The 25,694-nt window shown below is 43.4% G+C and overlaps 1 protein-coding gene across 3 annotated transcripts in view; it reads left to right on the top strand.

The window, feature by feature from the left end:
* The window catches only part of GALNT10 (polypeptide N-acetylgalactosaminyltransferase 10), a 231,856-nt gene that overhangs the window by 85,206 nt on the left and 120,956 nt on the right, over positions 1-25,694 (top strand). For 2 of the 3 annotated variants that reach the window (XM_023227110.3, XM_023227111.3), the window contains 2 exons: positions 16,247-16,349; positions 19,639-19,777. In XM_023227110.3, coding sequence (XP_023082878.1) covers positions 16,247-16,349; positions 19,639-19,777 — 242 coding nt within the window. Of the gene's footprint in view, positions 1-15,901; positions 16,103-16,246; positions 16,350-19,638; positions 19,778-25,694 lie in introns of those variants that run through there. The other variant, XM_023227109.2, reaches the window with a different exon arrangement.

Raw genomic sequence — 25,694 nt, 5'->3', positions numbered from 1 at the left:
TTTAATGATTCCCCACAATAACTCCCTGTAAACAATAATCCCCGTTCTTACTCCTCTGTAACCTCTATTCTACTTTCTGTCTTTATGAGTTTGCCTATTCTAGGTACCTCATGTAAGTGGAATCATACAATGTATGACCTTCTATGTCAGGCTTGTTTCACTAAGCATAATATGGTCAAGGTCTATCCATGTTGTAGTATATATCAAAATTCCATTCTTCTTTATGACTTAATAATATTCCATTGTATATATATGTCACATCTTGTTTCCATCTTCATCTGTTAATGGACACTTGAGTTGTTGCCACCTTTTGTCTATTGTGGTAATTATTAAGAATATTGGCCTAAGAATGTCTGTTCCAGTCTCTGCTTTCAGTTCTTTTAGATACATACCTAAAATGGAATTGTTGGATTATGTGGTAGTTCTACATTTAACCTTTTGGAAACCACAAAACTTTTTAACAGCAGCTGCACCATTTTGCATTTTTACCAGCAGTGCACAAAGGTTTCAATTTCTCCACCCACATCCTCACTAACACTTGTTGTTTTCCACTTTTTAAATTATAGCTAGCCTAGTAGGTGTAAAATGATATTTAATGGTAGGGTTTTTTGTTTTTTTTTTTTTTTTGCCTTTTTGGTTGTTTTTTTTTTTTTTTTTTTTTTTTTTTGAGATGGAGCTTTGCTCTTGGTGCCCAGTCTGGAGTGCAATGGTGCGATCTTGGCTCATCACAACCTCCGCCTCCTAGGTTAAAGTGATTCTCCTGCCTCAGCCTCCCAAGTAGCTGGGATTACAGGCACGCACCACCACGCCCAGCTAATTTTGTATTTTTAGTACAGACAGGGTTTCACCATGTTGGCCAGGCTGGTCTTGAACCCCTGACCTCAAGTGATCCACCCACCTCAGCCTCCCAAAGTGCTGGGATTACAGGCATGATCCACTCCACCCAGCTTAATGGTAGTTTGATTTGCCTTTCCCTAATGACTAGTAATGGTGAATTTATAAAAGTTCTTTTTTTTTTTTTTGAGACCAGGTCTCACTCTGTCCACTGGAGTATAGTGACATTGTGTACTTGACTCACTGCAGCCTCAAACCCCTAGACTCAAGCAATCCTCCCAGCTCATCCTCCCAAGTAGCTGGGACTATAGGAATGTGCCACCACCCTTAACAAATTTTTTTTTTTATTTTGTTTTTTTAGAGATGAGGTCTCACTGTGTTGCCCAGACTGGTATGAGTTCTTTATGCATTCTGAATATGTCCTTAATCAAATATGTGTTTAACACACTATGGAAGTTCCTCAGAAAGCTAGAAATAGAACTGCCATATAATCCAGCAATCCAGCAATCCCACTTCTGGGTATATATCCAAAGAAAAGGAAATCAGCCTGTCAAAGAGACATCTGTACTCCCATGTTTATTGCAGCAAGGTAAGGAATCCACCTAAATATCCATCAACAGATAAATGGATAAAGAAAATGTGGTATATATACAAAATAGAATATTTTTCAGCCATAAAAAAGAATGAAATTAAGTTATTTGCAGCACCATGGATGAAACTGGAGGTAGTTATGTTAAGGGAAGTAAACCACGCACAGAAAGACAAATACCGCATATTCTCACTCATATGTGGGAGCTAAAATAGTTGACCTCATAGAAGTAGAGAGTAGAATAGTGGTTACTAGAGACTGGGAAGGAAAGGGGTGGAGGGGATAGTGGCTCACACCTGTAATCCCAGCATTTAGGGAGGCTGAGGCAGGCGGATCACGAGGTCACAGGAGATCGAGACCATCCTGGTTAACACGGTGAAACTAAAAATACAAAAAATTAGCCAGGCGCGGTGGCGGACGCCTATAGTCCCAGCTACTCGGGAGGCTTCGGCAGGAGAATGGCGTGAATCCGGGAGGCGGAGCTTGCAGTGAGCCAAGATTGTGCCACTGCACTCCATCCAGCCTGGGGGACAAAGCGAGACTCCATCTAAAAAAAAAATTATTTTAAAAGATACATGTTTTGCAAATATATTCTCCCAGTCCCAGTTCATGGCTTGTCCCTTAAACAACAACAAAAGTTTTTAATTGTGATGAATTCTAACTTATTCATATTTTAATATGAATTTAATTATTCTTATTTATTTTCCAACAAATTCATATTGCAGTTTGTGTCCTCTATAAGAAACCTTTGCCTAAACCAAAGTCACTAAGATATTCTCACATACTTTCTTCTACAAATTTTATAGTTTTGGCTCTTAACACTTAGGTCTATGATCTATTTCAAGTTTATATCGTGTCGGGTGTGAGGAAGTGTGGGGTGTATTTTTTTGACATATGAATATCTAATTGTTTGGACACTATTTGTTGAAAAGATTATCCTTTACCTATTGAATTTTCTTAGCACCTTTGTTCAAAAACAACTGAATGTGTATTGTTATGAGCTGTCCACTCCATTGATCACATATCTGTCCTTACCTTATGGCCACTCTCTCGGTCACTGTATCCCAGGAGTGCCTTGAAATTAGGACATGTAAGTCCTCCAACTTTGCCCCTCTTTTGAAACAGAATAATTTTGGCTATTTTTCCAGGTCTGTTGAATATCAGTTTCTATAAAGAGTGCCTTGAGTCGATCGATCAATTTTGAGAGGACTCACATTTTAACAATATTGAGTCTTCTGACCAATAAACATGATGTATCTCTCCGTTTATTTAGATCTTTGATTTCTCTAGCAGTGTTGTAGTTTTCAGTGTGTAGGTCTTATACATTTTGTTAAATGTATCTCGACTACTTGATATTTTTGACACCATGGAAATTGGTATTTTAACATCAGTTTTCAATGTTTCATTGATAGTATTTAGAAATAAAATTGATTTTTATATATTGACCTTATATGTTGCTAAACTCATTAGTTCTACTAGCTTTTTTGTAGATTCCTTAGCATTTCTTATGTAGATAATCGTGTCATGGGCAGATATTATTTTGATCCCCATTCTACCGTCAAATAATGGAGGCCTGGAAAGACAAGGGGACCTGCCTAAGGTCCTACTCTTCATAAATGTACAGCCAAGAATCTGAAGCCTGTGTCTTTCGGGTCCTCCTTCAAGGACCTCTCCACACCGTAAGCTATTCCTCAGTCTTTCAAGCCTCAAGAGAAGAAGCTTATATCAGTTACGATTGTATTTGAATGGTTCAAACAAGATAGTGTATTTTTCTGTCACTTCAAAGTCTGGAGGTTTTAACTCCAGGACTAGTATCACAGTTCTGCCCCCTAAAGTCCTCAAGAACCTGTACTCCCTGCTGATGGCTTCAGCCATCCCTAGAGCGTGGAGCTGCACCTCATGGTCCATCATAGTGGCCTTTGCATTCTAGGCAGCAAGACAGAGGAAGGGATAAACAAGAAAGGCAAAGGTGCACATTAGTAATTTTTTCTGGTAAGTTCCATGAGGCTGGGTCTTAACCTGTTTTGTGTTGTAGTAACAGATGCCAGAAACTGGATAATTTATAAAGAAAATAAATGTATTTGGTCACAGTTTCCGAGGCTGGGAAGTCCGAGATCAAGGGCAGAATCAGGTGAGGGCTTTCTTGCTGCCACATAAGGTGGCAGAAAGCATCACATGGGTGAGAGAGATGGATGGGACCAAATTCATCCGGTAAGGGCCCTGCTCTCACAGTAATTAACCCACTCCCTCCATAACAGCATTAATCCATTCATCAGGGTAGAGCCCTCATGAGCTAATCACGTCTTAAAGGTTCCACCTCCCAATACTGTTACACTGAGGATTCAGTTGCCAACACACAAACTTTGGGGAACATGCTCAAACCATAGCAGGCTACCATGCAGCTCCTCCACTCACCTCTCATTGGGCAGAACCCAATCAGGCTACATCTAGCTACAAGGATGTCAGGAAAATATCATCTTTATTCTGAGCAATCGTATCCCAGCCAAAATTCTTATTTCTGTGGAAGAAAAGAACAGCTCCTAGGGGATATACAGCAATTTCTGCCACAAGCCTTAGTTAGGAATCCAGAAAGGAAACGTTTGAAAATGAAAGAAGGAAGAAGGTGGAAGAGTTCAAAGCCTGTTGCATCTTTTTAAAAATTATTTCAGGATCAGGTGAGTCAGCTCTCCTTTGAGTTTTGTAGCCCATTAAGTTGACCTGAAGCCATTTAGTCATAGGATAAAGTCAATTCTCAGAACGCTTTTATGGTATCAAATCTTTGTGACTATATTAGACATGTCTAATCCATGGGTGACCTTTCCTTCATCTGGAAAAGATAAAAGATGTCTCCACTCATTCATTCATTATTCATTCATTCAACAGAAATTGATGTCTTCTCATAGAGCTCACAATTTGAGGATAGACAGACAATAGTCAAATGATCATCCAAATGAATGTGAAGTCACAAAGGAGCAGTGAGGATGCTGTAAGTTCCCATATCAGGGGCATGATCTAGCCAGAGGGGTCAGGGAAGCTTACCTGAGGGTTTCGATGATTCCTACAGGAGTATCTGCATTCACAGCAGTTTGCTGTGGTCTAGGAAGACTGTCCTGTGTGCTCTCTTGTGGTTGCACCTCACATATCCTGCCTGGGACACCATATATCTAAGAAATCATTATATAAGAACAAGAGAGGCTGGGCATGATGGCACACGCCTGTAATCTCAGCACTTTGGGAATCCCAGGTGGGAAGATCGCCTAAGGCCAGGAGGTTGAGACCAACATGGGCAACATAATAAGACCTCGTCTGTACAAAAAAAAAAAAAAAAAAGCCAGGTGTGGCGGTACATGTACCTGTAGTCTTAGTTTCTTGGGAGGCTGAGGCAGGAAGATTGCTTGAGCCCAAGAGGTCGAGGCTGGAGCTGCAGTGAGCTATCATCATGCTACTGCAAGCCAGCCTGGGCAACAGAGCAAGATCCCATCTCTTAAAAAATAAATAAATAAAAATCAAGAATGCCAGAGTGAGAGTGAGGTGGGATAGGTAAGGGGATGGGTGCTGCCCAGGAGATTCAAAGCCCTTTGTGGCCTCCACCCGAAGAGAAGCAAAGAAGAATTCAGAGAGTTCTCAGTTTCCAAGATGGGAGATGGAGAAGGCCAGGATCATTGTCCAGGCAGAGACTTTCCTCTTGGGCCAGGAAGGAGTTCAAAGAGGAGGGGACTACCATCAGTCACATGTTGCTTCCCCATGCCCTTACCCCTCTCCCCTTCTTGGGGGACCTTTGCAAGCAGTGAGCAGCCAGCCAGCCCAAAGAGCCAAGATTGTAGAAATAAACCAGTGGGTCACTGTCTACCAGGTATACTTGGAAATTCACTCTTCCAGCTTAAGGCAGCTGTGGCAGATGGGTCCTGTCCCCTGACCAACGCCAGCTGATGGGTAAGCACTGCTTGGAGCACAGTGTTGAGAAAGATTCTCGAAGTCTGGAATCCACAAGGAAGAATATTACAATAGGTTGGTGATGTCTGTTTTTGCCCTGGTGCAACTGAGAGGAAGGAATGGGACATAAATATAAAAATGCTTTGTAAATTATGAAATACTACCAAATAGTAACTAATAATGGTAGCTAGCATTGCTAGTGCTTCCTAGATACCAAACACTGCTAAGAGCTATACTTGCTGCATCTCATTTAATCTTCATAATAACCTTTATGCTAGGGACTATTAATTTCCCCCATTTTACAGTTGGGGAACCAAGGCTTGTGAAAAATAGCATAAGTTGCTCAAGATCACAGTGCTAATAAACAGAACTGTGGCACAAGCCTAGGCCTTTCCAACGCCAAAACAGATGGTCTTATTCACTCTGGTCTGCTGTCTTCAGAATGTAGGGGATTATGATTATAATTATCACCATTATTAGAGCAACTTCTTTATTACTGGGTGGCTCAACCCTACTTACCCAGCTAGGAGACTAATAGGATATGTTTGCAGTCATTTTTTATTCTCTCTCTGAAAAGTAGGAACTTGCCTTCTGATGAGCTTTCCAGTCCCTTTTTTTCTTTTTTCCCATCCACAGCTGCTGTGCAGAGCCATATTGCAGCCCTCGCTCCTGCCCAGCCCGTCAAGCCTCTAAGAAGAGCACTTTCTAGGGGCTTTCCTGTGATTGATCACACATCAGCTAGACTGAGATTTTCAAAACCTCTTGGGAATTGCCCTCTTGGTACAGAAGTATGATTCATCTCACCGTGTTTTCCTTATTTGAGAACTATGTTCCTGCAGCCTTTCTAGATACTGAGTTTGGGAAGGAATGGGCAGGTACATGTGGTAGGTGCTATTAGCTGTGATGATTACACTCATGTGGTGGCTGGCAGTTTGCAAAATGCTTTCATATGGATATTCTCTCCAAGCCTCAGGTTTGTCATCTACAAAGTGGATATAATGACGATAATAATATAGTCAAGTCTAATCTCATGAAAGAGTTAGGCTATAATAAACTTACCACTTAAGGTGAAAATAACACAAAATCAGAATTACCCTTGACAATCGCCCATGGAATATGAAGACACACCACCTCTCAAAAGTCCAGTTTAGGCAGTTTTAACTCCAGCATGAACACCAATGATGACTGTTTCTTTGGTTGAAGTAATCACAGTGCCTTCTGAGGTAGTGAAAATACTTATCTTCCTCGAGTAGGCTCCCCCAGCACAGAGTGCTCACGCTCCCAGGGACCGGAGAGAACTGGGGCCTCCAGGGACTCTGTGAGGGCATAGGCACACTCTACATGAGCACGGGAGGCTCGCCACCACCCCTCTAGGATTTCTCTCTTCTTTCTTGACTATGTGTCACTGAATTCTTGAAGGTGAAATAGATACAAAATCTTATCTCATTAGGTCTGATTTCCTGACTTGCTTTCTGTGGACAGTATTGAAACTTAAAAGTAACATGTGAGGACACAGACACTACGCTAGGTGAGGGGAGAGCTAGGCTCAGGTCCCAGGTAGGTTTCACCTGCATCTGTGGGACTATGGATATCCAGATCTGACAGATGAACTTCTTACCTGAGTAAGTTCTCAGGCTGTATTTTTGACTCAAACCCGCAGGACCCTAGTAACCCTATTTTTAAAAAATCTATGTGTGCCCACCCCCACTTCTGCCTTCCCAGCACAAGCTAGCATCATCTCTGCCTGCACCACTGTAATAGCCTCCTTCCTGGCCTCCAGCCCTCCTCTTGGCCTCCTAGTCCCTTTTCCACTTGGCTACAAGAGAGCTTTCCAAATGCAACCTGATGTTATCACCTCCTTATATAAAACACTTGTATTTCTAAATGCTCCTGGAGGAAAGACAGAATCCTCACCCCTGCCTACCTCTCCTTCCTACCAGACTTCCCCTGCTTCTCTGTGCACCACACACACTGCTCTTCCAGGCCCTTCTGTGATTCGTGTTTGCTCAGCCACAGAGTCTTTGTATGTCTTTACTTTTCCCTCTGTCTGGAATGCTCTGTACTCCTCCTTCTACTGAGTTAACCTCTAATCCAATTTTCTCAAGAAAGCCTTGCAGGCTGGATCAGATCCCCCCCAGTCTGATCTGAAAGAGAGGGACTCTCTTTGTACCATGTACCACTCTTTTATGGCCTGCCACTGTAGCTTTTTTAATTTACCTGTAGTTTCGGATGAAAGTCTACATTTCTCCCCCACCACACATACTTCTATAAGCTCTATGAGAGCAGGACCCCTGTCTGTCTTCCTCCCCAGTATATCCTCAGCACCTAGCACAAGGCCTGATTTGTGCTTGTGTTCATCATACACTTAAGTAGATGGATAGATGGACAGATGGACAGATGGATTGATAGGTAAGAGACTCAGATGAACATTATCAAATTATCGATCAGAGTCGATTTGTTTTTTTTCCCCCAGTGATAAAACATTTGGCCACTTATCCTGAAGAAAGTGTTGAAATTATTCTTTTAGAATGGAAGGGAAAAGCTACTGAAGGTTCTGTTTGCCCTTTAGATAACAGGCATTCCAAAGTATCTTGGCTTTTTTTTTCCTCCCTACTGTTTAAAGTCTTTTAATGAGCTTTCACGCCTTATGTAGCAAATGACCTTTTCTAGAGCCACCTACACCAAACAAAGGAATTGGAGGGTTGGTATGGTTTTGCCCTTGGAAACACAGGATCAGTCCTTTGAAACAATGGCTCCTATCTGTGAGTGACCTTCTTCTCTTAGGGAAGGGCCAGATTTCAGATTTCAACATCCTGGTGTTGAGACAATGGAGTTACTGGAGCAGGGACAATAGACACAGCCCCATTGCTTATTGGACCAACAGGACTTGCCTGACGTGGGCCCAGCGGACGTAGTCTCATGGTTCCAGGGTTGTAGTGCCTCCTTCCATTCATAAATAGTGCCATTCAGGTTTGATTGTTTTCTCATACAGCTTGATCCTGGTTATAGTGAAAGTTAAGTTTTCTCAAAACAGCAGCCTACTGGATAGGTGCTAGAGTTGGGTCAGCCTCACCTAAGTCTGACTGTGGGGTACCAGAATGAATGATCCTCAGCCTATGAAAAGGGGACATTTTCTCTGAATGAAAACAAAATCATCTCTCTCCTTGCATTTCTCATGGGAGGAGGAGGATTCTGAGATTAATTGAAAGTGGATAGGTAGTAACGTATTTCATTCTTGGAGCTCTACTTCAGCCTGTTCCTTGCCCAAAGACTTACTGTGGCTCCCACCTGCCAAGCAGCTCAGATGTAAGGCCCTCCAATTCTGGTCCAGACTTCCTTCCTGGTCTTATTGCTCGTGACTCTCTTTTGCATCCTGCTCACTCCAGCCATATCAGGCTCCTTGCCATTAAGTAAATATGCCCTTCACTTTCTAACTCCCATTCTTTCCACATACTTTCCCTCTAGCTAGATTCCACCCCCAACCCCCACCCCTCAACTGCTACCAGTTAAAATCCTACCCCTTCTCCCAGGTTCCTGTCAAAGACTCTGCTTCTGTAGGAATTCTTCCCTGATCATCCCAGGTAGAATTTAATGTTTGGCTTTTGTAAATATCTATTGAATTTATCTGTACAGCTTTCAAGGCACTATGTTATAGGCTTGTATATGTGTGTGTGTGTGTGTTTTCCTTCCTTATATACTTGTCTCATAGCTGTCTGTGGAGGCCATGGTTCATCTTTGTTCATCTTTGTCTCTCCCAGAGGTCTTTGGCCATAGTAGGCCCTCAATATTTCATTTTTTGGATGAATGAATGAATAAAAACAGTCCAGCTTATGTCCTCGAAATTCATGAAGAAAGTAGATTTATCTAATTGTCCACACTGCTTTGAGCTAAATTAAGCCCTACCTGGTCCTCTTCGAAGGTAACCTTGAAGGTAATCTTGAAGAGATTACTTTGCACTGTGTGTGTGTGTGTGTGTGTGTGTGTGTGTGTGTGTGAGAGAGAGAGAGAGACACACAGAGAGAGAGAGAGAGAAGTTTATTAATCTACTTGGTAAATAAACAGATGTTTGAAATTATAGTTATTTAAACCTCAAAGCAAAATCATTTCATTGCCTTTGTAGGGTTCTTTGAGAGGAAGATGGAGGGAAGCCATCCTAAAATTTGCAGCAGAACCTGGTCTGTAACACAGCCTCAGACTGTGGATGAAGCAGATGACCTGCTCAGCTTTCCTTCCAACATTGCCGTTTGAGAGCATACAGCCCTTTCATTGTTTTGAAGACACTAGCCAGCTCGGCCAGAGATGCTCTTTGCCAAGTCTGCAGTGTTGGGATTAGAGTATGCACTTTAACAAACCTTCCTTCTTGAGCAGAATATAGTTGGCTTGCTTCACCACCATTCTTTCCTACCTCCAAAGGCTGCCAGGCCTGCTAAGTAGTGATTAAACAAAGATTAAAATTCCATTTGTGTGTGTGTGTGTGTGTGTGTTTGAACACTAATCGATTATTTTAATGGAATGTTAAGTAAAAGCATGCAGATACCAGAAGCAGTTATTTAGAGCAGCCAGTCAAAATCCATTGCCAATTTATTATTTAATGTGATTTCCACATTGATTCTGCCAGTCTCCTCCACACACTCTCGCTCACTTCTCTTGCCATGTTCCTTCCTCACCCTTTTGCTTCCTGTAGCAGAAGGACATCAGGAAACCAAGGGAAAGCAAAGTAGCAAAAGATGGTTGTTGAAGGAAAATAATCACAGCTTTTGTAGACAAATCTTTGAGCCTACAGAATTAAAGAAACTTAAAATTACCTCTGGATTGAAAAATCCAGACGTGCTCTTTTACATAATATTAAGTGATTGCTATTGCATAAGAATTGCTGTCTTTTGAGAAGCAATGTTCCTGCCTTTTTTGTTGTTAATGGTCTTGTGGCATTTGTTTCTATTGTAGAGTGCCACTATTAACTAAGACTTTTTTCTTTCCTTGAAGAACACTGTGTTTCGACGTGGGCATATGACATCCTGTTAATGAGGAAACTCTAAATCCTGTTATCAGCAAGAGCCAGTTGAATTGAATCAGGTGTTAGACAGGTTGCTTCTGCAGGACCCACAGTTTTTCTTATTAGATTCCTATCCGCTCTCCTATTCCTCCAAACATGGTTATCACAAACACTGGAACATACCATGTTTTCATAAACTTTCCCTAAAAATAATGTATTGATAGTAGCTCTCCTTTACTAGAAGAGGACCTAACTTTGTCCCAAACACTGGGACACTTTGTCCCAGATTAGCTCAGTTAATCCTCCCAACAGATACTCTTATTCTGTTAGTTTTCTCTATTTATCAGTCAGGGAAACTGGGGTCCACCTCCCGAGGAAGTAAAACCTAGGTTTTTCTAACTCTGAAACCAGAATGTTCTGAGTCATTAAACTAGCATTCATTCACCCCATTGAAGAGCATTCATTCATTCATTCAGCTGGTATTTTTCAAGGGCCTAAGATGAGTCAGGTATTGGCCTTGGAAAGTGCAGTGGTGTAATGCCCCTGCCTTCAAGAAGCTTACAGTCTATTCTAGGGAGAGAACTGCGAGCTCTGGTTTGGTCCTCGGGGCTGACAAGCTGTACGATTTAGGGCACATTTATTCTACTCTCTTAGCCTCAGATTAATATCTGTAAAATGAGCCTGCTAGATTTAGACAAAAGGTCTTCCAACTTTATTGTGAATTAAAATCACATGGAGAATGTGTTTTCTAAAAAAGATATCTTCCTGGGCTCCTATCTGTAGATACTTTGACTTAGTGGATTCAGCGTTTGAGTCCAGGAATTTGCATCTATAATAAGGGTCCAGGTTCTCCAAGAACCACCTTTTGAGAGAGACTGATCTTTCTGTAAACCTCATTAGGCCTACACGGTATCTGTGCCGTCAAACCTGCATCCTTGGTGCCTGACACACTGCTTTGTACAGAGTAGATGTCAGTAAACATTTGGTGATAGTTCAGATGATCTGGGGTTTCTTAATCTGCACTACCTCTAGAAATTCCATGGATTGTCCTCAGGGGCTCCTAAACCACCTGAAATTGACCACAATTTCTGTTAAGGTTTTTGGATAGGATTCTTAGGGCCCTTCAGGCTCCATGTACTTTGTTATTTATTTATTTATTTATTTTTTGAGACGGAGTCTTACTCCGTTGCCCAGGCTGGAGTACAGTGGCACAATTGCGGCTCACCACAACCTCTGCTTCCTGGGTTCAAGTGATTCTATTGCCTCAGCCTCCCAAGTAGCTAGGATTACAGGTGTGTGCCACAACACTCAGCTGATTTTTTTTTTTTTTTTTTTTAGTAGAGACATAGTTTCACCATGTTGGCCAGGCTGGTCTCGAACTGACCTCAAGTGATCCGCCCACCTCAGCCTTCCAAAGTATTGGGATTACAGGCGTGAGCCACCACTCCTGACCAACTCTATAATTTTAAGACTGAAACTAGTTTTCCACCCTACTGAAGGCCCTGACCTATAACTGGAATACTTTTTAACCTATACAATAACATTTGAGTTCTATATCTACATGATTTGGTGAGATGTCAATTTACAGTAGATTCTTAAAATCCTTAAGGAGTCAGTGTCCTCAATCCATGTGTAAATTAGAAGAGTGCTCAGGCTATGCTGTTGGTGATTGTCTCAGCTCATCTGAAAGTACCTTTTGGGCAGGTAGTGCTGACTCCATTTTCCAGGTGGGAAAATTGAGGTACCAGTGACTCCTGTAGCTTGTGCAAGGTCATAGTCAAGGGTTCTTTCCCACTAAAAACTAGCCTGGGAGTCAAAGGACATGGTTTTTATCCTCTTGCCTGCTGTGAGGCCTTGGTTGGGTAGCTTGGCTTGTTTGGACTTCAGTTCCTTTATCTGTAAGATGAGCGGAGGTAGACTAATTGTCTCTGAGCAGCTACTTAGCTTAGATGGCTGAGGACTCTAGCAGCTGCGTACTTAGACATGTAGAACTCCTTGTGTCAGCAGGCTCCAAAGTCCTCCTGGTTTAGGGAAGATATAAGGACCAATAAGACCTAAAGCAGCATAGTTCATCTCTGCAGACCCTGGGAGGGAGGGATAGAGGGAGCAGTGTGCATCACAAGGCAAAGGCAGTAGAGTTAGGTATGAAATTCCCAGGATTTTGGAGCCTTAATTCTCAATGCCATCAGTTCAGCAATCCAGTGTTTCGTTTTGAGAACAAGATTCTAGGGGTTTACTTCTGTGAGGTCAAAACAGTGAGATTTATCCCTGTACCCCATTCCCACTAGCACTGGAAGACTTTCGCAAGCTTGTAGAGGAAATAGTACCCTTCATGGAATCTTAGACTCTTGAAGTGCCCTTTAAAGTTGCCTAACCCTTGCTACTCAAAGTGTCTTTTGTGGCCCAGCAGCGTCAGCATCACCCGGGTTCTTGTTAGATATGCAGAATCTCAGGCCCCACGCCAGACCTACTGTACCAGAATCAGTATTAACAAGATCCCCACATGATCCTCCTGCACATTAAAATTTGAGAAGCACTAGTCCCAACCCTGCACTTGATTCTTCTCCTTCACATCCTGATGGACACTCGGTCTTTCTATTCCTGGCCACTTCTAATATCTTCTTCCAAATGGTCTTGTTTCATCCTAGCAGCAACCCAACTTTTGGAATTTCTTCTCTGTCTGAGTCCCCTCAGTCATTCAGTAACATCTACCATTGGTCCTCAGTGTAGCCTTAGGACTTCATAGAACAAAATAACATCTCCCATGTCCTCCAGGGCTTCTTGTCTCCTAGTCCTCATAGTTTCTAATCTTCCCCAACCAGGATACATTCCTGAATATCCCAGCATGTTTCAAGCTCACCAGGGCCAGGCAGGTAACAAAAATGAGAGATGGGAGGCAGGCGAAATGCAATAAGGAATGGTAGGGACTGTGGCAAACTGGGGAGACGTTCCCCATCCACACAGCCCAGCTGATGAGCTGAGGGAAGTCAGCCCAGTACTGGCATGTCTTTTAGGTTTTCAGGAGAAACCAAAAATCTTGATGAAACAATATGAAATCTCCCTATTTTCACACTAGAATTAAGAAAACCAAACCAAAACAAAAAGCACCTTGAAAGCCACCAGGTTGTTTGCTAGTGACCACATTTGGCCCACAGGCCTCAGGGTTTTGCAGCCGTCTATGATAATTATCTGTTCAACTTGATGTGACCAACACAGATCAGGTAGGATTATCATCTGCTTCATTGTAGACCAGTGGTTCTCAAACCTCAGTGTGTATCAGAATCTCTTCGAGGGCTTGCTAAAACACGGATTACTAGGCCCCACTCCCAGAGCTTCTGCTTCTAGAGGTCTAGGGTAGGACCCTGGATATTTGCATTTCTGGCAAGTTCCCAGGTGGTGCCCATCCTGTACCCTTCAGATACAACCTTTTGAGCACCATGGCTTTAGTTTTCTACCTTCCATTAAGGGAGCCTCAGTTTGCAGAGCCTCTAGTCCTACCAATGGGCTGAATGATCAACCAAAGTTTCCAATCTGTGAGCAGCAGAAGAGGAAAAAGAGATTGGGAGGGAGGGCTGGAGAAAGGAGAGCTAACTAGCCCCTAACTGATCAACCCTGACATCACAGAAGCAGAATATTAACTTGGGCAGGTTCCTGGCCTACCCCAAGGCTTGGTTTCTCTGTCTGTGGTATGGGGAAGTGGTCCTAGCTCAGCTTCCAAATATATTTGTTTACTTGTATAGGAAATTTGGTATCTATTAATTTTTAGCAGAAGAACTGTCTTCAAATGAAATCCCACATGGAACCCCAGTACATAAAACAGATGTGTTGTTGCTCTGATTGAAGAGCGGGCAGAGCAAGCCCCTACTCTCAGCCTTCCTCTTCCCAAGGCAGTGCCGGGGGCTGCTCCTGTGGAACTGTATCCTGAACTGATTAGATGGTTCCATAAGGAACTTCCAGCTCAGCTTCTGTGATTTCTAAGAACCCTGAGAACTGTTGAAAGCGCGTGGCCTTAGTTTTTGTAGTTTTTTTTCCCCCCTCTCTAACCAAGACATCTAACACACCAAGTTTCAGAATTATCTTCTTGCAATTCAGAGAGGTCTGTAGGAGAGAGAATACAAAGGATTGTTATTATTACTAGAGTTGTTATAAAGATATTGAGCCATTGTGGAAAGCCTGCTAACACAAGGATCACCAGAGGCTTAATAAACAAGCGCAGGGATGATTTTATTCAGGGGGCTTCCTGTTAGCACTAAGGTCCAGCACACCACACATCCGAGCCTTTGAAGTTAATTATATCGGAAAGAGGACTATTGGATTCTGCTTGCCACAGTGGCAAGAACAAGTCTGCAAGATTTGTAATGAGCAAGGTGATTCAGAAAGTATTTACATGAATATGGAATATATGTAAGTAGCTGTGTGGTGCAGCATTACCTGGGGAAGGCTCTGGGCCTGGAGGCCTTTGACTTCACTGTTGGCTTGAGAAAGTATCAGGTTCCTTCTGCTGACCCCAGTCACTGAAATGCAGCCTCCTTTAATTAGGGAAACTACTTCCTAATGGGAAGTATTGAGCCCATAAGGATGGGCTCACCTCCCCAGGTAAATGATAAATGCTGTCAGAGCCCAGGCCGTGGGGGCTGCTCTCTTGGGGCTGCTATATATATATGTATATTTTTTTTTGTTTTTTTTTTTCTCCTTTCAGCCATTCAGTTGCTTCTTCATACAGTCCACGCCCATTTGCCACACATTTATTCTCTTTGGAGCTGGGCCCTCAGGACCACAGAGATGACCAAGACCTGCCTTCTGCTCTTGCTTACGGCACTCCTTCTCCTTGGGCCACACACAGCTTTGCCTTTCTCCACCCAAACGTCACAAGTCAGTGCCCAGGATGTTTGTCTTGCCTGCCTCTCCTGTCGACCTGAGACCCAGCCCAAATGCACTCAGCTCCATGAAACATTCTCCCATTTCTCCCCAGTGGAACTGAACTGATGTAGTGCATTCTCTGAGCCCTTCCCCTATCCAATATGTAGCGATTAGCCACATGCAACTGTTGAACACTTGAAATGAGTCTGAATCGGGATGACCACAAGTGTAAAATACACACTGGATTTCAAAGGCAGTACAAAGAAAAAGAATGTAGGTCGGACATGGTGGCTCATGCCTGTAATCCCAGCACTTTGGGAGGCTGAGGTGGGAGGACAGCTTGAGCCCAGGAGTTCAAGAACAGCCTGGGTAACATAGGGTGACCCCATTGCTACAAAAAGTAATTAGCTGGTATGGTAGCACGTACCTGTAGCCCCAGCTACTTAGGAAGTTGAGGATGGAGAATCGTTTGAGCCCAGGAATTCGAGCCTGCAGTGAGCCGTCATGGTGCTACCGCACTCCAGCCTGGCCAACAGAGTGAGACCTTGTCTCCCACCCCTCACCCCCCCACCAAAAAATGTAAAATACCTTAATCAGTTCACTACATTGATTGCATGTTGAAGTGGTAATATTTTAGGTAGAGTACATTATTAAAACAACTTCACCTCCTTTTTTAAATGTGGATACTGGAAAATTTCAAGTTACACATGTGGCTCATGTTATATTTCTGTTGGGTGTCACCACACTGCGCACTTTCTCCCGTGGGTGGAAAGAATGCGATCATCTTTTTTCTCCACCACCGATTTGTGAGTTCCCGAAAGGTAGACACTGCGTTCCTGTCATCTTGCTGTCCTTTGCACACCTGGCTGGCACATGGCAAGGCACCAACAAAGGTATGCTGAGGGAGTGGATAAAGGAACACAAGATGACAGGCATTTGGTCAATAAAAAGCTCGCTTAGGCAGTGTAACTCCTGGGCCTGTGTTACTGAACTTATTTGCCCTTTTCTATTTTTCATAGTTTTTGTCTTTTTTTAAGGGCTCACACAGTCGACAAAAGAAGACGTTTTTCTTGGGAGATGGACAGAAGCTGAAGGACTGGCATGACAAGGAGGCCATCCGGAGGGATGCTCAGCGCGTAGGTATGGAGGGCAGGACTGGCCATGGGTGGGCTCTGTGAAGGGCATATGCACATATGCTTACGTGTGTGTGTGGGTGTGTGTGTGTTCGTGTGTGTGTTTAGTAGGGGTGTCTGGACCTCCTTTGGCTCCCTCCCCGTCAGCCACCATCCCTTCCCCTGATTCCCAGATGCCCCTCTTCACTGGTTAGCTGACCCCTTTTTCCACTCCCATCACCAGATCTGCTGCCTGCAAGAATTTGCCTGCCACCTTTATTGGGTGATAGAAAATGTCTCCCTCATATAGGATATTTTGTATTTTATTTTCATAGGATAGAAATGTCTCTCCCTTTTGGGATTACAACTAAAACAAGGAACAGTAATAACAGGAGCTAACATTTATTGAACACCTGTTGTGAGGAAGATCCATGCTCTGTACTTGGAAATTTCCTCTGTGAAACCTCAGATCAACCTTTATGGCCCATTTAATAAGAAGGGGCCTGTGGCTCTAAGAGGGGTGGTAATCTGCCCACTGTTGCACAGAAAGAAAGAGGCAGACTTGGAATTTGAACCCAGGTCTGGAGGGAGGGCAGAGTTGATTCCTACCTGACACTGCAGCCATGAGACTGAGTCAACTTAGAGGGCTTCAGCTAAAGTTTTCTGTGGCTAATTAGTCTTGGGAGCGGTTCCGTTTACACTGGCGAGTTGGGAAGGGTTCGGGTAAGGTGGTACAGAAATTATATGGAGAATCAACTCTAGGGAGCCTAGACTAAGGAGTCAGGAGAGCAGCTCTGATGCCACTTACAGCCATCTAATCAGCAGTTAAAGTCCATACTCCCAGAGCCTCAGTTTTTCCATCTGTCCGTGGGACTCATGCTTCCTGCTTTGACAACCTCAGGATGTTATTGTGAAGTGCCAAATAAAGCAATGAATATGTAGTAGCTTTGCAATACTAGAAAGCACTATAGAAATCTAAGGCATTGGTATTAATATTTTATTCATTTTTATCTCCATTAAAGGCTCCCACCACTATTGATTTTTTTAAAATTACATTATGACAAAACCAACTTACCACAAGGTTCTGAATAGAGCTGGTACAATAACTTAACTGATGAAAAGAGTAATCTTGAGATGCCAGAAAATGGGGAATGGGTGCTGCTCTCTCTCTGTCTTTTTTTTTTTTTTAGGTGAAGTCTTGCTCTGTCACCTAAGCTGGAATTCAGTGGTGCAATCTTTGCTTACTGCAACCTCTACTTCTCAGGTTCAAGTGATTCTCCTGCCTCAGCTTCCCAAGTAGCTGGGATTACAGACCCGTGCCACCACGCCAGGCTAATTTTTGTATTTTTAGTAGAGTCAGGGTTTCACTATGTTGGCCAGACTGGTCTCAAACTTCTGGCCTCAAGTGATCTGCCCACCTCAGCCTCCCAAAATGCTGGGATTACAGGTGTGAGCCACCATGCCCAGCCAGTGCTGCTGAAATTAAGAAAGAAAACGTTTGAGAAGGGCTGATTTGCCAGACATACCAGAATTATTGGAACATTGGGCTAAACAGCAAGACAAGAGTAACCAGCAGTGGAGACATTAAGAATAATAATAACCAGCATCTGTCGAATGCTAATTATGTGCCAGGCATCTTGCCTGCATTATCTCCTTAATCATCACATCATTCACATTGAACCTCCTCATTCTAATTAATACAAAAGGCAAAACCTTCAGACTCAGAAAGGCTGACGGCATGCCCAAGATGACATAGCTGGGGACGGGTAGGGCTGGCCTTGGAACTCCACTCCATCTGGCTCCAGGACCTGAACTCTGAATTGCTCTCCTGTATCGCCCTCCTGAAGCTTCCCTCCCTGAGCAAACACTTCTGGTCTCCTGCTTACTGCATTTGGATCCCTCGTGTTATCTGTCCTGGGGTCTAATCAGTGATGTCTTATGAAGCATTACAAACTGTAGATGACGGAGTCCTGTTTCTTGTCTGACTGGATTGGAGTAGTCAGAGCCCTTTGGCTCCACGTCTCAGCTTGCACCTTCCTGGATATCTGACTTTGTCAATGTTTACTTTGCAGAGTAAATAGGTGTTGCTCAAACCACAAGCTCTGGAAGGCAAGATGATTTTTAACCAGCTGGTTTTATTGCCATTTCTTCAAGATCCTCACCAATGACAGATCCTTTTTTTTTGAGACAGAGTCTCGCTCTGTCGCCCAGGCTGGAGTGCAGTGGCATAATCTCGGCTCACTGCAAGCTCTGCCTCCCGGGTTCACACCATTCTCCTGCCTCAGCCTCCCGCGTAGCTGGGACTACAGGCGCCCGCCACCACGCCCAGCTAACTTTTTTTGTATTTTTAGTAGAGACGGGGTTTCACCGTGTTAGCCAGGATGGTCTTGATCTCCTGACCTCGTGATCCGCCTGCCTCGGCCTCCCAAAGTGCTGGGATTACAGGCGTGAGCCACTGTGTCCAGCCATCAATGACAGATTCTTAAGCTACTCTTGCAGGGGTCGATGTGGACATTCCCTCTTACCATATGCACCCTGGGAACCTAGAGAAAAATTTCCCAGAGTATCAGACTCCTTCTCCAGATGGGTTGTGCAGAGAGAGGAAAGCTAGCACTTTAACCCACCCAAATCCACGACTCAAAGCAATACTTTTCAGGCACTCCTGGTTTAGAGTAGGCAGATCTTAATTTGTTTGCTGGCCTAAAAGCAAAAATAAAATCAAAGCATCTTTTATCATTTATGGCAATTTTGATTTAAAGTTTGCCTTACCTACAGTAATCATCTTTCCTCGTGTTTATAAGGTGTTTTATACTTTACAAAAAGCTTTCGAAGAGGCAGCTCTCATTTGACTCTTCCAAGTGTGCTGTGGTTATCGGAGGGGAAGCTTTAGCTCTGAAAGCTGGTGGGACTTGGCCCAAGGTTGATCCACTCACAGATGATGGACCTAGCTGTCCAGTGACTGGTCTCCGAGGGCACCGGTCTTTGGAGCTCCTGACGGAGTGAGGGGAACGTGGGCTTTGGAATCCATACTCCTGATTTGATAACCTTTCTGAGTCTCAGATTATCTTTCTATGGAATGAGAGGTCTCATGTCCACCCCACAGAGCCACTGTGATTACATGAGAACAAGATGTGCAAAGTGGCTGAATAAATGCTTGCTCCCCTCTTACTCTTTGTACTTCCCACTGCAAAATATGAGCTATGCTGTACATCCAAGTCAAGTTTTATGTTGGTGGTTTAATCATATTTTTCATCCTTTTTCCCCACTCCATATACAGTACCCCCATTAGCAACATCGAATTTGCTCTTTGCTTCTAGGAAATGGAGAACAAGGAAGACCTTACCCCATGACCGATGCTGAGAGAGTGGATCAGGCGTACCGAGAAAATGGATTTAACATCTATGTCAGTGACAAAATCTCCTTGAATCGCTCTCTCCCAGATATCCGGCACCCAAGGTGAGTGTAACATCTCTTAAATTCTGAGACCTAAGGATGTTGCCCCTGGCCTTGTTGAGAATTAATTAAAGAAGCAGGTACATGGAGCCCTGCTGACGGAGACTCCCTCCTCTTACACAGGCATTTGTGCAAAGGTTCATGGTGTTGAGGGGTAAGTGATAATACTATCTCTTCAGAAGAGCCAGCCTCCTTCCTCTTTTCAGGGAGTTGGAACTATGAAGCCTCTGCATTTACCCTTTCGCTGTGGGCTGAAGGGAAGTTCAGACCCCAATGTAGAGGACAAGTTGTCATGAAGTTTTTAACTTTCATTCTCTTCATTTTCTATGTGATGTTTTTATTTCTTTTTAAAAAAATCTTTCTTATATTTCTGTCTTTGTTATAAACCATCTCTAATCACATTGAGAGCAGACATACCAGAATGATTGTAAAGCTGATAACAGTGGCAGCTAACATTCTTTGAACCGGTAGTATGTGCCAAACACTTTATTTGTATCATCTCAGGTTGTTGTCAGGTAGGTCCTGTAATGATGCCAATTTTACAGTGAGAAAACTGGGGCTTAAAGGAGGGTCATAACTCACTTAAGGCCATAAGGTGATTAACAGGCTGAGCCAGGCCTTAGACTCCAGTTCGATCAAAAACTATACCCTGGACTTTAAGCTATCCTGCCTCCCTGTACATTTTCAATAAGGGTCATTGTGATGATGGTGATTTTCTGGTAGAGCCGTTCTTAAACTTGAGGTACATTAGAATCACTTGGAGGGTTGTTAGGACACAGGATATTGAGCCTCAAAGCTGTTGATTAGTAGGTCTGGATGGGGGCCCAAGAACTTGCGTTTCAAACAGGCTCCCTGGGGATTCTGGTGCTCCTTATCTTGGGACCACACTTTGAGAATCACTGCAAGTAGATTTCAGAATTGCTTCCACATAAAGGCAGTACTGAGTAGCACTGGAGCATAAGTTTTGCTCAGGGACTGAGAAAACAGAGCCCAGGAAAAGATAATAAAAGCTAACATTTATTTGTTGCTCACTATATGTCAGGCATTTTTCTAAGCCAGTGGCTCTCAAAGTGTGGTTCCCAGACCAGCAACATCAGCATCACCTAGGAATTTGGTAGACCTGCAAATTCTTGGACACCAGCCCAGATTTACCGAATCAAAGCTATGGGGAAGGGTCCAGCAATCAGTGTTTTAACAAGGCCTCCAGGAGATTCTGATGCATGCTTGCATTTGAGAACCACTGTTTCAGGTATTTTAAGTGTATTAACTCAGTCAAATCTTCTAAAATCCCTGTGAGGTAGGTACTGTTATTATAACCATTTCACAGATGAGGAATTGAGGCACAAAAAGATTAAGTAATTTGCATAGGATAACATAGCTGAAAAGAGATGGAGCCAGAATTTGAACCCAGGGAGTCTGGCTCTAGAATCTATGGTTTTAATCACTGAACCATAAAGATCTTTCCAGCTATAAGAACTCAATCAGTAGAATGCCATGCTAAAGACTTCATCTTGGTAACGTGTTTGGCAGCTTACAAAATGCCTTCATCCCCATAACCTCCTTTAGTTCCTACAACAGTACTTTGAGATTGGCATTACTATGATTGTCTCTACTTTGTAGATGTAAAAGATGTGCTGTCACCTAGGATTGGGCCCTTTTCCAAAAGATGCCTTACAGCAAGGGAGCAGAGCAGGGGCCTCCGTATGCTTTCCCTTGGGGTTTGCCATTTGTTTCATGGTTTTCACTGTCAAACCCCAGATTTTTTTTTTTTTTTTTTTCTCCAAGACAGGGTCTTGCTCTATCACACAGGCTGGAGTGCAGTGGTGCGATCTCAGCTCACTGCAACCTCTGCCTCCTGAGCTCAGGCAATCCTCCCACCTCAGCCTCCCATGTAGCTGGGACCACAGGTGTGTGCCACCACTGCTGGCGAATTTTTTGTATTTTTGGTAGAGACGGGATCTCATTATGCTGCCTAGCCTGGTTTTGAACTCCCAGACTCAAGTGATCTTCCTGCCTCAGCCTCCCAAAGTGTCAGGATTACAGGTGTGACCCACCGTGCCTGGCTGAGCCCCAGATTTTTTAATGTAAGTCTAGACTGTTTGTAGTTCAGCTATCACAGATGTTACTGTATTTGGAACTGTAACCTGACTCTGAGGGTCAGAAACTCGATGTATGTATTTAGCTCCTTGCGGAGTTCTGAGTTCTGCACTAATTTCATCTTTCTGAATCTAGGAAAGAAGTTCACCTGGTGAGTTCATTCATTGTTCTCTCACCACAGCTGCTGTTCTTGTGGTACTGTGGGTTCTCAACCCTGGCTGCACCTGGATGGTTTTTTAAACTACAAAGGCTAGGACCCTACCCTAGACCACTGAAATCTGAATCTCTGAGGTTGTTACCTGGATCTCAGTATTTTCTAAGATCTCCAAAAGCAGTTCTCATATATAATGAAGGTTGAGAATCACTGGTGTGAAATGAATATTTCTGCAGTGAGAGAGAGACACAGGCTGGGTGTGGTCGCAGCTTTCTTCCATTCTTTCATCTACTCATAGTAAATATGTAGGTCTTCTATGTGCCAAGCCCTGTGCTTGACACTAGGATCACAAAGATAAATGAATCATTAGTGTTACCGCAAAGGAACTCGCACTCTTGTCCAAGGGGTGGGGACGGATGACATGAGCTGGGCATTACACCATAGTTGAGAAGATCAGTAATAGGGTTGGGCACAGGGTGCTTTGGGACCACAGAAGATACCCTGACCCTGTGCCTGCCCTTTGAAAGCTAGGAAGGCCTTCTGAAAGGGTGCTATCTACAGCCTCTGAAAGGAACAACTAGGACTGGCCAGGGCATGAGGGTGGGCAAGAGCACTGTGGGTAGACAGAGTGGCCTGGCCCTAGAGGCCTTCAGGCCAGACAGCACATGTTCTCTGGCTTAGGACTTAGGAAGTAGAGCCAGGATGAGGACCTCGCCCCTTTGTCTCCCATTGTAGTGCTCTTTCCTGACAGTCCAGAAAAAGAAACCTTTTCTTCATCGCAGAGTCCTGGGATCGACAGATGTGTCCCTCAGTAGAATTCAGGGGAGTCTGTAAAGTTGGATGAGAAAAACGTTGAATGTTTTTTTAAAAATTAAGCTTTATCTGCAATTTGGTGTTCCCTTCAGTTGCGAATGTAATCCACAAAGCCCTGTGATGTCCCCCAAGGAAAGCATTTGCTTTCACATCACTTACAGACCTCTTGAATCCCATGGACACTCATCACTACTTGGAAATGGAGGTAGTTTTTAGAACTACCACTGATCTTTTTTTTTCTAGATATTTACTTTTTATTTTTAATTATTATGGCTATATAATGATTGTATATATTTATGAGATACGTGTGAAGCTTTGATATGAGCATACAATATAATGATCTCATCAAGGTAATATTGGGAAATCCATCACCACAATTTTTTATCTTTTTTTTTCCCCCTAGTTTTTTTTTTTTCTCTTTTTTTTTTTTTTTTTTTTTTTTTGAGACAAGGTCTTGCTATGTTGCCTAGGCTGGTCTTGAACTCCTGGGCTCAAGCGATCCCCTTGCATCAGCCTCCTGAGGAGCTGAGATTACAGGCAAAACCTCATCACACTTGGCTCTGAATACATTTTGATAACTATATTTCAGTCTAATTGGTTTTCTTTAAAATCTGGTACATTTTATGGAGTATGAGCGTTGCTCTGAGAAGTGTCCATAGGCTCCCCCAGCCTGGCGGATGGGCCCCTGGCATCAATAAGCTGTGCAATTCCTGTTCCAGGTGGGTGGGAGTGGAGCTAAGGAGGTCTCAGGCACCTCTATCACGAGCCCACCCAGCCAGCCAGCCAGCCAGCATCCAAGCTACTAACTGCAAAAGATGTCACTACTGCCAGTGCTCCTGACACATCCCTTTTTTAGAGTCACCAAGTGTGGAAGCTGACTTTTCAGAAATGGGTTGACAGATGTCTCGAAGAGGTTTCCTTTTTTTCCAGAGGGGAATCTTTCCTGCAGTTTGACAGCAGAAATGTGTGAGTAAATTAGAGCAGCTGAGCCGCTAACTCCCTTCGGTTTCTTTTAGCTTAAACAACTTCTCCAGCAGGAGCTGAGGTTTGTTTGCCTTTTGTTCCTTCAAACTGAATTTTGGCAACAGCATGTCAAGAACAGGATTGAGGGGCTGTTTGTGTGTGCCAGCTGCCTTTGCTTCCACCAGAAGCTGCACTGGGGACCGCGTAGCCAGAGAACGGAAGCGAGGCAGTTTGGCCGAGACTCACTGGTCCTGCAAATGGGAGTCAGCCAGCTGGCTCTGAGTGGGCCTGCCCTCTGCACCTGCTGCCAAGTGAGCATGAACAGTGGCTGGCTGGTGGGCTGGCCCACTTTCCCTACTCCCTGGGAGCCCTGCTGGGCTGCTTGGCAACTGAACATGGAGGCCCCTCCAGAGCACTGAGTTGATGGCACAACAGAGACCCAACTGCTAAAGTGCCTGGAATCTGCAGTTTTCCTGTGCACACCCCATGTTAGGTGGTCAGTTTCTCCCATGCAAAGATTATCCATAGTGGGAATGAAAGCAGTCCACAATTCTGACCTGCTTTCTCCATTCCATAGTTTTAGCTTCACTAATGAATAAACCTGTGTTGCAATAAAAGGCCCAAGTCTACCAGATCCCTACTTCCATGTTCCTTTTTGCACTTCCTTTTTGTTAAATTAACACAGTCAATTTATGACATATACTGAATTTCCTCAGAAGAACTTATAAGCTCATATTACTATAATAGGCAAGTATTTTATTGAGCACCTGTACATCCCTAACAGGCTACAAAGTGTAATAGAAGCAAGAAGGAAGGGAGTTATCACCTATTACCTTTGACAAACATGTATTAAATACAAACCCTGAAAAAATGACAGCTTGCCAACACAGGAAGTTTAAGTCAACCACATTTATTGTAGTCATAATATAATAGTGCCCTGATTGGAACATACACGTGGGTATAAAATCACATTTGGGCCAAGATAAAGTAAGATAAATTTGCCCTCCTGCCTAAAACAACCAAAAAATAAATAAATAAATAAGGCCAGGCAAAATACATGAAACACTGGTTTTTAAGATAGTGGACATCAGGCAGTAAAGAACAATAATTTCTAAGAAATGGGAAACTAATGAGGTGAGCCCTATAGTTGCCCCAGCTTATTGCCTTGGGAGAATTTCTAGGCCATGGTGCAGGGAGGGCGAACCAAGATAGAGCCCAGAAAACTTCCTGAGTTGAAGAAGTGGAGCTGAGAGTCCAAGGAGATCAAAGAGGCTAGAGTTCAGAGGACACAGTACTGGAGAGAGGAGAACTGTGCAAAGAGAGACCTACAGAGATCTACAGAGTCCTCTCAAACACTCAGCAGATTGTTGATCAGCACATGCCATGAGGAAGCTATCTGACGCTGGGAAAGGAATCACCCTAAAATGCTATAAGGAACAGTGCCTAGTGCTCCCTCAGGGCCAAGAATAGTGCCTCTTCCCACCACCCGGACTGGAAAACCTCCTAATTCATAACTCATGGGGAATCAGGTAGAGTACTTAGAAGAGTTTTGTCTTAGTGGCATCTAATCAGCTCTAGACTAAACGGTGCTCTGAACCAGTCTAAAAAAATCATAAATTATTACCCAAAAGGATCAAACTGTTTCCAAATATATAATGCACCCAGAACAAAGCTTGATAATACTTACATCAATACATAAATATTCAGTACTAAGCAATGTGAAACCCAATCGAAGATTACCAGGCATGCAAAAAAGTGGAAAAAAATGACCCACAGTGACAAATATAATCACTCAATCAAAACCAACCCAGAGCTGACAAAGACAGTAGAATTAGCAGAGTTAATTGTAACTGTATTTCATATGTTTAAAAAGTTAGGTAGAGATATGGAGGA

The sequence above is a fragment of the Piliocolobus tephrosceles genome, chromosome 4, assembly GCF_002776525.5.
Source record: "Piliocolobus tephrosceles isolate RC106 chromosome 4, ASM277652v3, whole genome shotgun sequence".
Classification (NCBI taxonomy): Eukaryota; Metazoa; Chordata; class Mammalia; order Primates; family Cercopithecidae; genus Piliocolobus; species Piliocolobus tephrosceles.
Note: the sequence above shows the minus strand (reverse complement) of the source record. Positions and strands in the feature narration are given on the sequence as shown.